The sequence below is a fragment of the Oryctolagus cuniculus genome, chromosome 2, assembly GCF_964237555.1.
Source record: "Oryctolagus cuniculus chromosome 2, mOryCun1.1, whole genome shotgun sequence".
NCBI lineage: Eukaryota > Metazoa > Chordata > Mammalia > Lagomorpha > Leporidae > Oryctolagus > Oryctolagus cuniculus.
The window spans coordinates 2,432,780-2,444,157 of NC_091433.1; the positions used below are offsets into that span (position 1 = coordinate 2,432,780).

General features: G+C 69.5%; 2 protein-coding genes across 3 annotated transcripts in view; one reads left to right on the top strand and one right to left on the bottom strand.

The window, feature by feature from the left end:
* Positions 1-9,954, top strand: part of ACOX3 (acyl-CoA oxidase 3, pristanoyl) — a 39,596-nt gene extending 29,642 nt beyond the window's left edge. For both annotated transcript variants that reach the window (XM_070069543.1, XM_070069544.1), the window contains 7 exons: positions 1,239-1,361; positions 1,493-1,603; positions 2,330-2,445; positions 5,210-5,384; positions 6,251-6,318; positions 7,447-7,533; positions 9,519-9,954. In XM_070069543.1, the coding sequence (XP_069925644.1) occupies positions 1,239-1,361; positions 1,493-1,603; positions 2,330-2,445; positions 5,210-5,384; positions 6,251-6,318; positions 7,447-7,533; positions 9,519-9,638 (800 nt within the window). In that variant the 3' untranslated portion in view covers positions 9,639-9,954. The remainder of the gene's footprint in view (positions 1-1,238; positions 1,362-1,492; positions 1,604-2,329; positions 2,446-5,209; positions 5,385-6,250; positions 6,319-7,446; positions 7,534-9,518) is intronic.
* Positions 1-11,378, bottom strand: part of HTRA3 (HtrA serine peptidase 3) — a 118,625-nt gene that overhangs the window by 64,768 nt on the left and 42,479 nt on the right. The gene's annotated exons all lie outside the window — the stretch shown is intronic.

Genomic DNA, 11,378 nt, shown 5'->3' on the forward strand with positions numbered 1-11,378 from the left:
TAGGTTTTTATTGGGACACAGCCACACCCACTCGTGGCACACTTCCTCGGCTGTTTCTGTGCGTTGAGCGGTGGCCATGGAGACGGCCGTGACCTGTGGAGCCTCGCCCTGGCTGGCTCCAAGCCTGTGGTTCTGCTGCCCCGTGATTCTTGGTCCAAAGTTGGGGGTGACGCAGTGTGGAGCAGCCGCGAGTGTGTCTGCAGGAAGCCACAGTGGGAAGCGGTCACCTGTGGACTTGAACTCAAACTTCGCAGTCAGTGGTGTGGCAGCACTCGGGGCCCAAGTCCACGTGTCTGGTTCTGATGGGAAACTCCTGAGCTGGCCACACGGGAGCTGGCTTTGTCGGCAGGGCCCGTTCAGGCAGCTGGCGCGTGGGTCAGGGAGGACGGCCAGCCAGCCCGGGACCGAATCCTGGCCCCATGCCTCGGTTTCCCTGCCTGGGAGGTGGGGGGATCTTGCGAGGAGCGAGTGTGTATGTGCCCGGGGGTGGGGTGTGTGCCCGGCCGCTGGGCCTGCCGTCGCGGCTCCGGCGTTCGGGTTGGTTATCGCCGTCATAGTGCCCTGCGGAACGTCCCCCGTGCTCGTTAGGTGACTGAATCCTGAGAACTCGTGGCTCAGGGAAGCCCCACAGCCTCAGCCCAGCGACAGCCGGCACACGCCGTCACCGCCCCGGCCTTAGGCTCCTGCGGGTCTGTGGCTGTCCCGGGGCTGAGGTGCAGGGTGGCCGCAGGTGCCGCGCCGGGTCGGGCTGGCGGCAGTGAGGCGAGGCCCGCCCCGCCGTCCGTCCTGTTGCGTCTGTGCACTGCTCTTGGTCCACGTTGCACGCGGCTGTAACTCGTTGAGACGCTGTAAGCGGCTCCGCTCCGCTCGGGTTTTGGGGGGAGGAAGAGGGAGCCCTGCAGGGCCGGGGGCGGGGCCGCGCATATCCAGGCGGGCTGGGCGCGCACCCCGTGCTCCGAGGCCTCACGGCGCCTGCGGAGCTCTGGCCGGGCTGGCCGGACGCGCCGTGGCGGCCACAGTGGCGGCAGCGTGCCGGCTCCGGGGCCGCGAGGAGGAGAGCGAGCCCCCTCCTGCCCAGTGCTGGGGTCCGCTGGGAGACGAGAGCCTGTGCTGGGCGCCCTCCCCGCGCTGGGTTCTCGGCGAGCCCCGGACGTGGGGCCCGGGCCCAGCTCCGCCTGCCTCTCCGCGGTGCCGCCGGCCGCGTGGCCAGTGACGGGGACGCCGTGGCCTCCCTGCAGTGAACCGGCTGGGCGTGCTCCGAGACGACAACGACCCCAACTGCACCTACGAGGGCGACAACCACGTCCTGCTCCAGCAGACCAGCGGCTTCCTGCTCGGCCTCCTGCCGCCCGCGGCCCCAGGTGGGCGCGGAGGGACCCTGGCGGCAGAGCGGGCTTCCCGGGGGCGGGGGGCGGGGGCCGGCCCGAGGCAGACCCCAGCCGTGGCGCGGGGCCCCCGTCTTTCACCAAAGTCACCGGAACGCACCTCCCAGGCGGAGCTCGCTTCAGAAGCCCCCTGAAGACGCTGGACTTCCTGGAGGCCTACCCCGGCATCCTGAGCCAGAGGTTCACGGGCAGCGCGGCCGACTGGCTGGACTCGGCAGGTGAGGCCGCTCCGTCCCGTCCTCCGCGCCAGGCGCTGCGCTGGGGGAGGGGCTTCCCGCTTCCGGCGGGGGCGGGGCTGCGTGCGCAGGCCGCGTCTCAGAGCATCTCCGTGCCCCACGGGGAGTCGGGCACCCGCCCCAAAGAGGAAGTGGAGAGGCTCGCTCCCACCCGCCCTGAAGCCTCCCCCCGTGTGTGGACGCGCCTGTGCTGCCAGCCCACCATGCCTGAGCCCCCTGCCTACACCCACCCCCCAGTGCTCTCCTGGGTGGGAGGAGGGGCGCGGCCCGCATCCGCTGTGTCCGCCCACGGCCTCTGCTGGGTGGAGGACGAGGCCTCGGAGAGCCAGTGTCAGCCCCTGGCTCAGAGCGTCACAGGCCAGGGAGGCCCGAGGTCAGGCCGGGCGCCATGGCAGAGCCGCCCCCTCAGCCGGGCAGCCGTCGGATGCCCACACGCGTGCTCAGAGCCTCTCCTGACCCAGCACCGCGTCTCCCACTGACGCGTTGTGGGCACAGAGCAGGAACCCGGAGCGCATCATAAATGAGGCGCTGGCCCTGCGCAGCTCGGCACAGCCCGGATCAGTGTGCGCCCGGGTGTGGCCCGGCCCCTCCGGCCTCAGTTTCCCTGTCTAGCGCTGGACCTGCCTCGTCCACCCCGCGCGAGCAGGGCAGGTGCAGCACAGGTGCCGGGTGCTGTGTGGTCACCCCCCCCCGGGTCTCCCTCCGAAGCCCCCCTGGCCGCGTACAAGTGGTTGGTCTGCTACCTGCTGCGAGAAAGCCGGCAGAAACTCCTCCAGGAGAGAGCGTCGGGACGCGGCGACTTCGCGGCGAGGAACAACTGCCAGGTACAGCCTGCTGGCGGCCTCCCTGCCGGCCGTCTGCTCCTCGCTGCGGTGCTGCCGTGGGTCGGGAGGAGCCGCGCCGGGGGCTGCAGCCCCAGCCCCGCACGCCTGCGCCGGGGCACCGCAGCGGCGGTGCCTCCCTCGCCAGGCTGCAAGAGGCCGTGGGCACCTCCTGTCGGCCCGCTGGGGCAGGGCACCGGCTCGTGAGCGCCTCGGAGCCACCGCTGGGGCCCGGCGCGAGGCAGCGGCTCTGGGAGCCTTGGGGTCTGCTGGGGCGTCTGCGGGCACAGCCCCTGCCCCCCTAGCTGAGCCGGCTGGAGCGCCCCCTGGTTCTCGTCCATGCACGGGGCTGGCTCCCCCATCCTGGGAACGCACAGCACCAAGCACGGGTTCTGAAACGCCTCGCCGTGCTACGGGGTCAGCCCTGCCGTGTGCCCCGGTGATGCACCTGCCACAGAGGCCCCTCCGTGGGCACTGGGACTCGTGCGGGGCCGGCGTCTGTCCTGCTCTCTGGGGTCAGGTGACCTGGCTCTGGGTGACCCCCGGGACCCAGGCCCACATCTGCCTGTGTCTGCAGACGCCCCAGGTTTCACTCCCTGCCATGCTGGGCCTCAGGCCCGGGGCCCAGGAACCCGCTAGGCCCAGCTCCCCCTGGGTGGGCTCCTGGCTCAGAAGCCCCTGCCCAGTTGATTAGCCCAAACCAGAGTCAAAGCTAAAAGAGTGAGCGAGGCAGATGGTAGAGTAGGAGGCCGGCCCCGGCCCCTGCAGGGGCCGCCCCGTGCAGCCGCGCGCGTGGTCTTTGCACAGCCACAGGCACCGCCGCGTCCTGCCTGTCCCAGTGACCTGCGAGACAGAAGTGGGGTTCGCCCCTAAGCTACAAGCCAGGCCCCTGAAGAGTTCCCAGCACCACCTGAGCCAGAGAACCCCAGGGGGTCCCTGTGGGCCGTCCACACTGCAGCCCCCCACCCCGCCCAGCGGCACGGCACCAGGCTCCCGCCTCCCGTGGCGTCTGGGCCCTGGGCCGCCCCGGCCGTGCCGCGGTGTCTGTCTGGGCCCTGGGCCGCCCCGGCCGTGCCACGGTGTCTGTCTGGGCCCTGGGCCGCCCCGGCCGTGCCGCGGCGTCTGGGCTGGAGCCCGGCTCCTCTTCCTGCCCCAGCTTCCTGCTGATGTGACCAGCACTGCAGCTGAAGGCCAGAGTTGGGCCCCTGCCACCCGCAGGGGAGACCAGCTGGCGCTCCCAGCCCCAGCGCTGGCCTGGCCCAGCCTCAGTACGGAAGAAAAGGATGTAGAAGACGCCATGTTCACGATAGCTTGTCGGTGAAGCCGCAGAGGCCGACAGCCCCCACAGAAGCCCCCACGGATCCCCGGCCCAACGGGCTGGGAACCTGCAGGCCAAAGTCACGTGCGTGGGCGCTGGGCTGGCCCTGGCCGGCAGCAGAGGCTGTGGGCAGCACCCACCCAGGAGCCACGCCCCACCCCCAGACAGGGGAAGGGAGCCATGCCCAGCGGCACGTGTGGCCCAGCAGGTGCCGGGAGGGGCCCCGGCAGACGCACAGGGGGCAGAGGGGAGCAGCGTCTCCGCCTGACTCATCTCAGCAGGGACCTGGGAGGACCTCAGCCTGGGAGACGAAGCCCCGCCCCCTTGACTGCTTGCTGTGGCCCCCGTGTGCCGTCCTGTGGTGCCGCTGGCTAGCCCGCTCTGCCGCACCGGGCAGTGCCCGTGCCAGGCTCCCGGCTAGGCCCTCTCGCCACGGGCCCTCTCCCCTGCCGCCCACACCTGTCCCCAAGTTTTATCCATATATATATGCATTCCTTTACTCGAAAGGCAGAGCAGGAGAGAGAGAGAGAGAGAGAGAGAGAGGAGAGAGAGAGAGAGGTCTCCCGTCTGCCGGTTCAGTCCCCAGATGGCTGCAGCAGCCGGGGCTGGGCCAGGCCGAAGCCGGGAGCCAGGAGCTCCATCCGGGTCTCCCACGTGGGAGCAGGGGCCCAGGTGCTCGAGCCGTCGCCCGCGCCTCCCAGGTGCACGTTAGCAGGGAGCTGGGGCAGACGCAGAGCGGGCGCTCGGGCGTGGGACGCGGTGCCCCAGGCGTGTTAGCTGACGCACCACGTGCCGGCTCCCCGGTGGGTGTCAGAGAAAGCACGTGCTCTTCGTGACGAGTGGGCGACACGCGTGCTGTTGCTCTGGTAGAGATGACCAGGGGATGGCCACGTGGGGCTGAGGAAGACGCTCCCACGCGAAGCCAGTCCTTGTCCGCGAAGGTCCTGGTTGTTGGTTTGAGAAGCGACAGCTGGGCCCGAGACAGGCGCCGTGACCCCGGCTTCCCCCAGGAGCTTCCAGGGACGGACGCACACGCCGTGGCCCTGTTTGGCAGTGGACGTGAGGCGTGAGAGGGGCTGCCCCTCCAGGAACGCTGGTGGGGGCTGGAGCAGCTGCCCCTCCGTGGAGGGCGGGAGGCCAGGCGCTTGAGCAGTGGAGTTCACCCCGAGCCCTTGGCGCGTGCCGGTGCACCCTGGGCCCCCTGCCAGTGGCCGCCCACCGCCGTGGCCCAGGCCGGTGCCGCCCGGGTTCCACGTGGAGCCGCCCCCAGTGCGGCCTGGGTCTCGGAGCTCGTGGTGCCAGAGGCCGCTCCACCAGGCCCGTCCTCACGTGGCCTGTCCGTCCCGCGCGAGCCGTGCGTGGCCTTCCAGGCCCGCAGACCTGGGGCTGTGCGCGCTGGCGGTGTCTCCCGCCACAGTCGGCCAGCGGAGGCTCCGCCCTGTCTCGCAGGTGTACCACTGCCGGTCCCTGGCCTTGGCGTTCATGGAGCTCACGGTGGTGCAGCGGTTCCACGCATACACGCACGACACCGGCGTGCCGACCCCGCTGCGGGCTGTGCTCAGGCGGCTCAGCGCACTGTACGCCCTGTGGTCGCTGAGCCAGCACACGGCCCTGCTCTACCGCGGTGAGGCCCCGCCCCGACCCGGAGGAGCCCAGACTGCAGGAGACAGCGGGAGGCAGGGCGGGGTGGGGGCCTTCCCTTCGCCTGGGGCCCTTTGAAGTCAGCCCCTAGGTCGGGGAGGGTCTGCCAGGAGGCCCACCCGTGCCAGCCATGTGCTGGGTCCTGGGGGAGCAGAGCCCGCCCCCAGGCCTCACAGGGCACCAACAGACACAGCCCTGGAAGGCTTCCTGGAGGAGGGGCCACCTGGGCTGTTCCTGAAGATGGGTGGGGATGGGACAGCCCAGTGTTTCCCAGCCTCTGCCCCTCCCCTGGCGTTTTCTCCTGGTCACCCCCCACCACCACCACCACAAAGCTTTACTGCCACAGACAGCGTCTGACCGAGCTGTGTGTAGACTCAGGCCTAGGAGGAGCAAGTCCCCTGCTGCCAGGAGCCCCCGCTGGCTGAGGGTCTGTGGGCGGGGCACAATCAGGCCCTGCCCTGAGGCCTCCCAGGCTCTGCTTGGCCGCTCCAGCCCAGCCCCCAGCCCCCAGCCCCCGCTCCACCCACGATGGTGCCAGGCGCCCCCCCTCCCTCCCCCGCTGTCTGTGTACGGGGCCCTCCCTCTGCCTCCACGGTTCCTGGTCCCAGAAGAGCCCCGCCCCCGCCTCCCAACCCCGCCCTCACTTCCCATGCCCCGCCCCCATCTCCCCCCCCCCCGCCTCCCCACGCCCTGGCTGTGCCCTCCCCAGTGAGCTAAGTGGGAGAAGCGCGCTGAGCCCAGCGTGAGTCGGCCGCTCCCTCCCGGGGTCACAGCCGGGCCAGGCTCCCCGAGAACCGCCCTGGAGACCTTGTTGGAGCGGAGCCCAGTGTGACCGAGCTGTGCTTGCAGGCGGGTACTTCTCTGGTGAGCAGGCGGGCAGGAGCGTGGAAGGCGCCATCCTGGACCTGTGCTCCCAGGTGAGTGAGTGCGGCTGCCTACATGCGCCTGCACGGGGCTTCAGTGAGCGAGAAGTGAGGCTGCAGCCTCAGAGTCGCCTCCAGGGGGCGCTGTAGGCTGCGCGGGCCCTGCCCTCCCCCCACTGCGCAGCGCACAGCCCTCCAGTGGCCTGGGTTCCCAGCCTCGCCCTGTAGGACAGAATGGAGACTCCATAGCGTGGCCGCGCTGGCTGAGGCCGGTTGTGGGCAGCTGAAACCTGCCCCGGGGGCTCCCCACTGTCCTTTCTGGTGACAAACTTGCGCCCAAGAGCCGTGCGCTCCAGAGGCTGCCGCCCGGGCTGTGGTCACTCCACCCAATGACGGAGCGAGTCCAGTGGGGCCGCTGAGAGACGCCGTCCCCCGCCCTGTCCCCCAGCGGTCCTGGTTCGCAGGCTCGGATGGAGGGCGGCTGCCAGGGTGTGCGCCAGCTCTCACCCCGTGCCCAGGCACCTGCCGAGACTACAGTCTTTGCCGCCACAGAGTCGGTGACTGGCGGGCACCGGTCAGAGGGCCCTGTGCCGGTGAGGCAGCAGGTGGAGCCAGATCCCGTGGGGCACACAGCGTCGCCCAGAGACACTGCCAGGCCCCCACTCTGGCCCTGGCCGGGGCTTCCGTCTGCGGCCGGGCAGGTGAACCAGAAGTGGCGTCTGCCCGAGGTGCCTGTGCCCTGTGTTACCGGCTCAGTCGCTCTGTGTGGCAGTGCGGGCCTGTGTCCCGTGTCCCGTGTCGGGCGGCTGTGCGTTTCCTCCTAGGTATTTGAAGGGAGCGTTCGCATCTGAGCAGAACCCCTGGGAGCGGTGCCGCGTGCCCCCTTCCCCGCCGGCACGCGTGCTCGGGACCCGCGCCGCTCTCCTGGACCGGCCTGGCTGAGCCAGGCCCAGGCCACCCGTGCAGGCAGCGCTGCCGAGGGCGCCAGAGCCCGGGCCTTGGAGAAAGCACACCTGGTCCTGAGCCGACAGCAGTGCAGCGGAAACGTTCCGCCGCCCGCCCCCGCCCCACCCCCCTCCCCGTCCCCGGGGACTCTGCAGCACCCGCTGGGGCTGCCCGTTGCTCGTGGGCGGGGCCTGGCCAAGCGTCACTGAGCGCATGGGCTTTGTCCCCTCCCCCCAGCTGAAAGACGACGCAGTGGCCCTGGTGGACGTCATCGCCCCTCCCGACTTCATCCTGGACTCACCGATTGGCAGAGCCGATGGCGAGGTAAAGGCTGCCCCCGGGGGACTCGGAGGCCCGCAGCACCTGTCACCCCAGGGGACTTCAGGGTGCAAGGGTCCGGGGAAGGCGGGGTGATGGCTGCGGGCTCTCGCCCGCCCCTGCAGGGCACCCCCCACCCTGTCACTCCCGCGGCCTCCCTGGCCGGGTCCCACCACACCTCACGCTGCCGGCCCCTGCCGCCTCAGCTCCAGCGCCTGCACCTGACCCGGCCGGGACTCTCATCCCCTTATCCTGGCCAGGCACACCACCGTCACCTGGCCTCCTGGGCCTTGGGGACACCCCAGCATCTGTCTCCTCTCAGGGGCCCTGGGTGGTCGTGGGGGCCACTCTTGGCTCCCCACCCCTCCCACTGCTGCTTCCCAGGGGCCTCCACGCCCCCCCACATTGCAGAAGGATCTCTAAGGAACCGGTGGAGTCAGGAGCCCCTCCCCGTGCCCAGCGTGCAGCGGCCCCTTGCTGGTGCCAGCCCTGGCCCTGCGCCCTCCAGCTCCACCTCCTCTGTTCGGCGCAGGGCCTGCCGCCCGGAGCCCTGTGTTTGTCAGCACAGCCGCGCTCGGCTTGCTGTGTGAGCCTCACAGCGCCGGCCGCCGAGCCCCCGTCCCCCTCACCACCACGGGGATGGGATGCGGCAGCTCAGAGGGTCAGGGCCTGGGGCCCCCAGCCGTGAGTGTGGGGTGGGGTTAGCCCCACGGCCTCCCAAAGCCGTGCTGTCTGCCGGGCACCAGCGGCCAGCGCGAGGCCGCACAGAATGGGCAGGAACCCCCGCGTGACCTCAGGGGACGCTGGGGTTGGTGCTTCTTGAGCGCACACACCCTTGTCCAGGGAGGGGCCAGGCCGTGGCAGACGCTGGGCAGGTGCCGGGGGCGGGGCCAGTGGGATCAGGTGGGGGCAGGAAAGGGGCGTCTGGGCGGCCGCTGGACACCCTCCGGAGTCCCACACCTGCGCTGCCAAGAAACCGAGACCCAGAGCAGCCCAGGTCGCGGGGGCTGCCCAGCCCCGGCAACAGAGCCAGGGTCTGGGTGGTCTGTGTCCGGCAGTGTGGGGAGAGGACAGGGCGAGGGACTGTGGTCTCCGCAGGGCAGGAGAGAGGGGCTCACCGAGCCGACAGCTGGCTCGCCACAGGGGGTCCCCAAGTGACACCTCACAGGGCCCCGGGCACGGGGGCCACACGGCTCGGCCGTCCTGGTGCTGCGCTGGCCCTGCAGGGGCCGCCCCGTCTCGGCGGAGCGCCTGCGGGAGGAAGCGACCCCCCAGGCAGGGGCCTGCGGCTTGCAGGGTTGGGCATCGCTGGGCGGGAGGGTTTGTGAGCCACGCGTCTGCGCCAGGGTGAGGAACAGGCGCGGCTGCAGGAGGCGGTGAGCGCGGTGCTGCAGACGGAGACGTGGCCAGAATCAGTGGCCGAGGGGCGCGTGGTGCTGGTGTGTGCGTGGCGTCGCTGGGTGTGTGGTGGTGTGTGCGTCGGCAGGTGCAGGCAGAGCAGGTGTCAGCGTCTCAGCCGGAGCCCAGCCCGCGGCGCCCTGAGCGGGTTCTGTCGGTGCTCACGTCCCTCCCCCAGCACCAGCACTGCCCTCCCCCCTTCTCCCAGGAGGCGGCGGGGTGAGCGTGGCCCCGGCGGGGAGTGATCGGGGTGGTGCGTGGCCGGGCGTGGGGAGGCCGGCCGAGGTGCCCGCTGCTCGGCCGCATCTGGGCGCTGGAACACAGCGCGGGGCCGAGTTCCCCTTTGAGGACCGCAGTGAGTGCGGCCAGGCCTCTGTGGGCCGCAGGGCTGGGGAGCCGCGGGCTGCTCGCTGCCGCAGACGCGCCCCATGCTGTGCCGCCTGGTACTTGGTTTTCCCGGCTGCGTCCTGTCGCAGGTAAAGGCGGGTGTTCGTAGCCCCAGTCCTGCTGGAGGCTTGCTAAGAGCGACAGGGAAGCGCCGCCTGTGTTCCTGGCCCCGGGCGGCCCCTCACGCGCCCCTGTGCTCCCCGCAGCTCTACAAGAACCTGTGGGGCTCCGTCCTGCAGGGGAGGGGAGTGCTGGAGCGGCCGTCCTGGTGGGCAGAGTTTTCCACGCGCAAACCCGACCCGGGAGGTCTGAGGTCGAAGCTGTAGCCGTGCCGGCGCACGTCGGCCGGATCTAGTCGAGGCAGTCACGCAGCGGAGACGTGGCGTCCATGCTGGCTCCGGAAGATTCTGGAAGTCGCACGGCCTTTTGAACGCGCCTCTGTCCTGGCGCCAGCCCTCAGGCCTGCGGGGGTCGCCGAGCGTCCTGGGCCGTGCCGGGCAGCCTCGCGGGACCGCGGTGCCCCGGGCAGGGTCTTCGCCATCTGTTTGCAGGCTCAGGTATTCAGGCTGACGCACAGCACTCGTAATCACGGGTTTTCTGGTCAGGTGGTCTTTCGAATAAATGTGTAATATTTTCACACGGCTCCGCGTTGCTGAGGAATTAGTGATGCCCGTCTGATCTTTGATTGATTAATTGTATTAGAACCTTATTTATGACACAGACCCTGGGAATGACATAGCTTAAGGTTCTTTTTTTTAAAGCAAACTTCCTTCCTTTCTTTTTTTAAAAGGATTTATTTTTACTATTTATTGGAAAGAGTTACAGAGAGGTAGAGACAGAGAGAGAGAGAGACAGAGAGAGAGAGGTCGGTCTTCCATCCGCACGTTCACTCCCCAATTGGCCGCAACGGCCAGAGCTTTGCTGATCCGAAGCCAGGAGCCAGGAGCTTCGTCCGGGTCTCCCACGCAGGTGCAGGGCCCAAGCACAGGGCCATTTTCTACTGCTTTCCCAGGCCACAGCAGGGAGCTGGATAGGAAGAGGAGCAGCTGGGACTAGAACCAGAGCCAGATGGGATGCCGGCGCTGCAGGGCAGGGCGCTAACCCCCTCGCCACAGCGCGGCCCGAGGTTCTTAGGGAGGAGACAAGGTTCTGCTACTTTGTTTCACGGAACAGGTGTTTCACGGAACAGGTGTTTCCAAAGGAAGGCCACGCCCTGGTCTGAGTTGCGGTGAATCTCTGCGGGGCCCGTTCATCAGTTTGTTTCTAAAGCAGCTGAGAGCTTGTGCTGTCCGCCCAGCAGCCGCCCGCCTGCCTGCCCGCAGAACAGGGCAACGACATGGAGACCAGGCCTTGGGAAAAAACAAAAGGCATTTGCAAGCACTGTGCCCACGGCAGAGCGAGGTTCTCCGGGAGACAGCGGAGTCCGCAGCTGTCGGGCGCCAGTCTGCCTTTCCGAGCGCCGAGATGGCAGGGCGGGTTGGGCACAGCACTGAGAAAATGCGCCTTGAGGAGGGCGGGGGGGGGGGGCGGCGCCTGCACCTGGCGCCTCAGCCAGGCAGAAAGCCTAGAGCTGAAGAGTCCGGCGAGTGAGGCGAAGCCACGGCAGCGGGCGGAGGGAGCATTTCTGAGCTTGAGTGACCCGGTCAGAGCAACGCAGAGACAGAAGAATGGCGCAGGAAGCCTGCGGGGCGCAGAGGGCGCCGGCCTGGGAGCGCGCCTCGGCATCACGCAGTCCCAGGAGGAGAGCAGAGAGGAGACGAGAAAAACCCGCCCGGCACGGTCGCGGCCGTGCACTCTCAGATGCGGGGCCAGGTCCAGACACCGGGGCCAGGGAGCTTGAGGGACCTGTGGCAGCTTCCACCGCCGCAGAAAAGCACGCGAGAGGACCCTGAAGAAGCAGGGGAGGACTGGGGCAGCCGCACTCCCGGGCTCACGGCAGCTCTGTCCACACAGCCAGGGCTCAGCGCGGCCTCAGCAGGTGGGGGGAGAAAGGCGGCGTGGGGGTGTCCACAGCGGGACGCTGCCTGGCCACGGAGAAGGTGGACATCTCTTGTGAGGACCCGGAT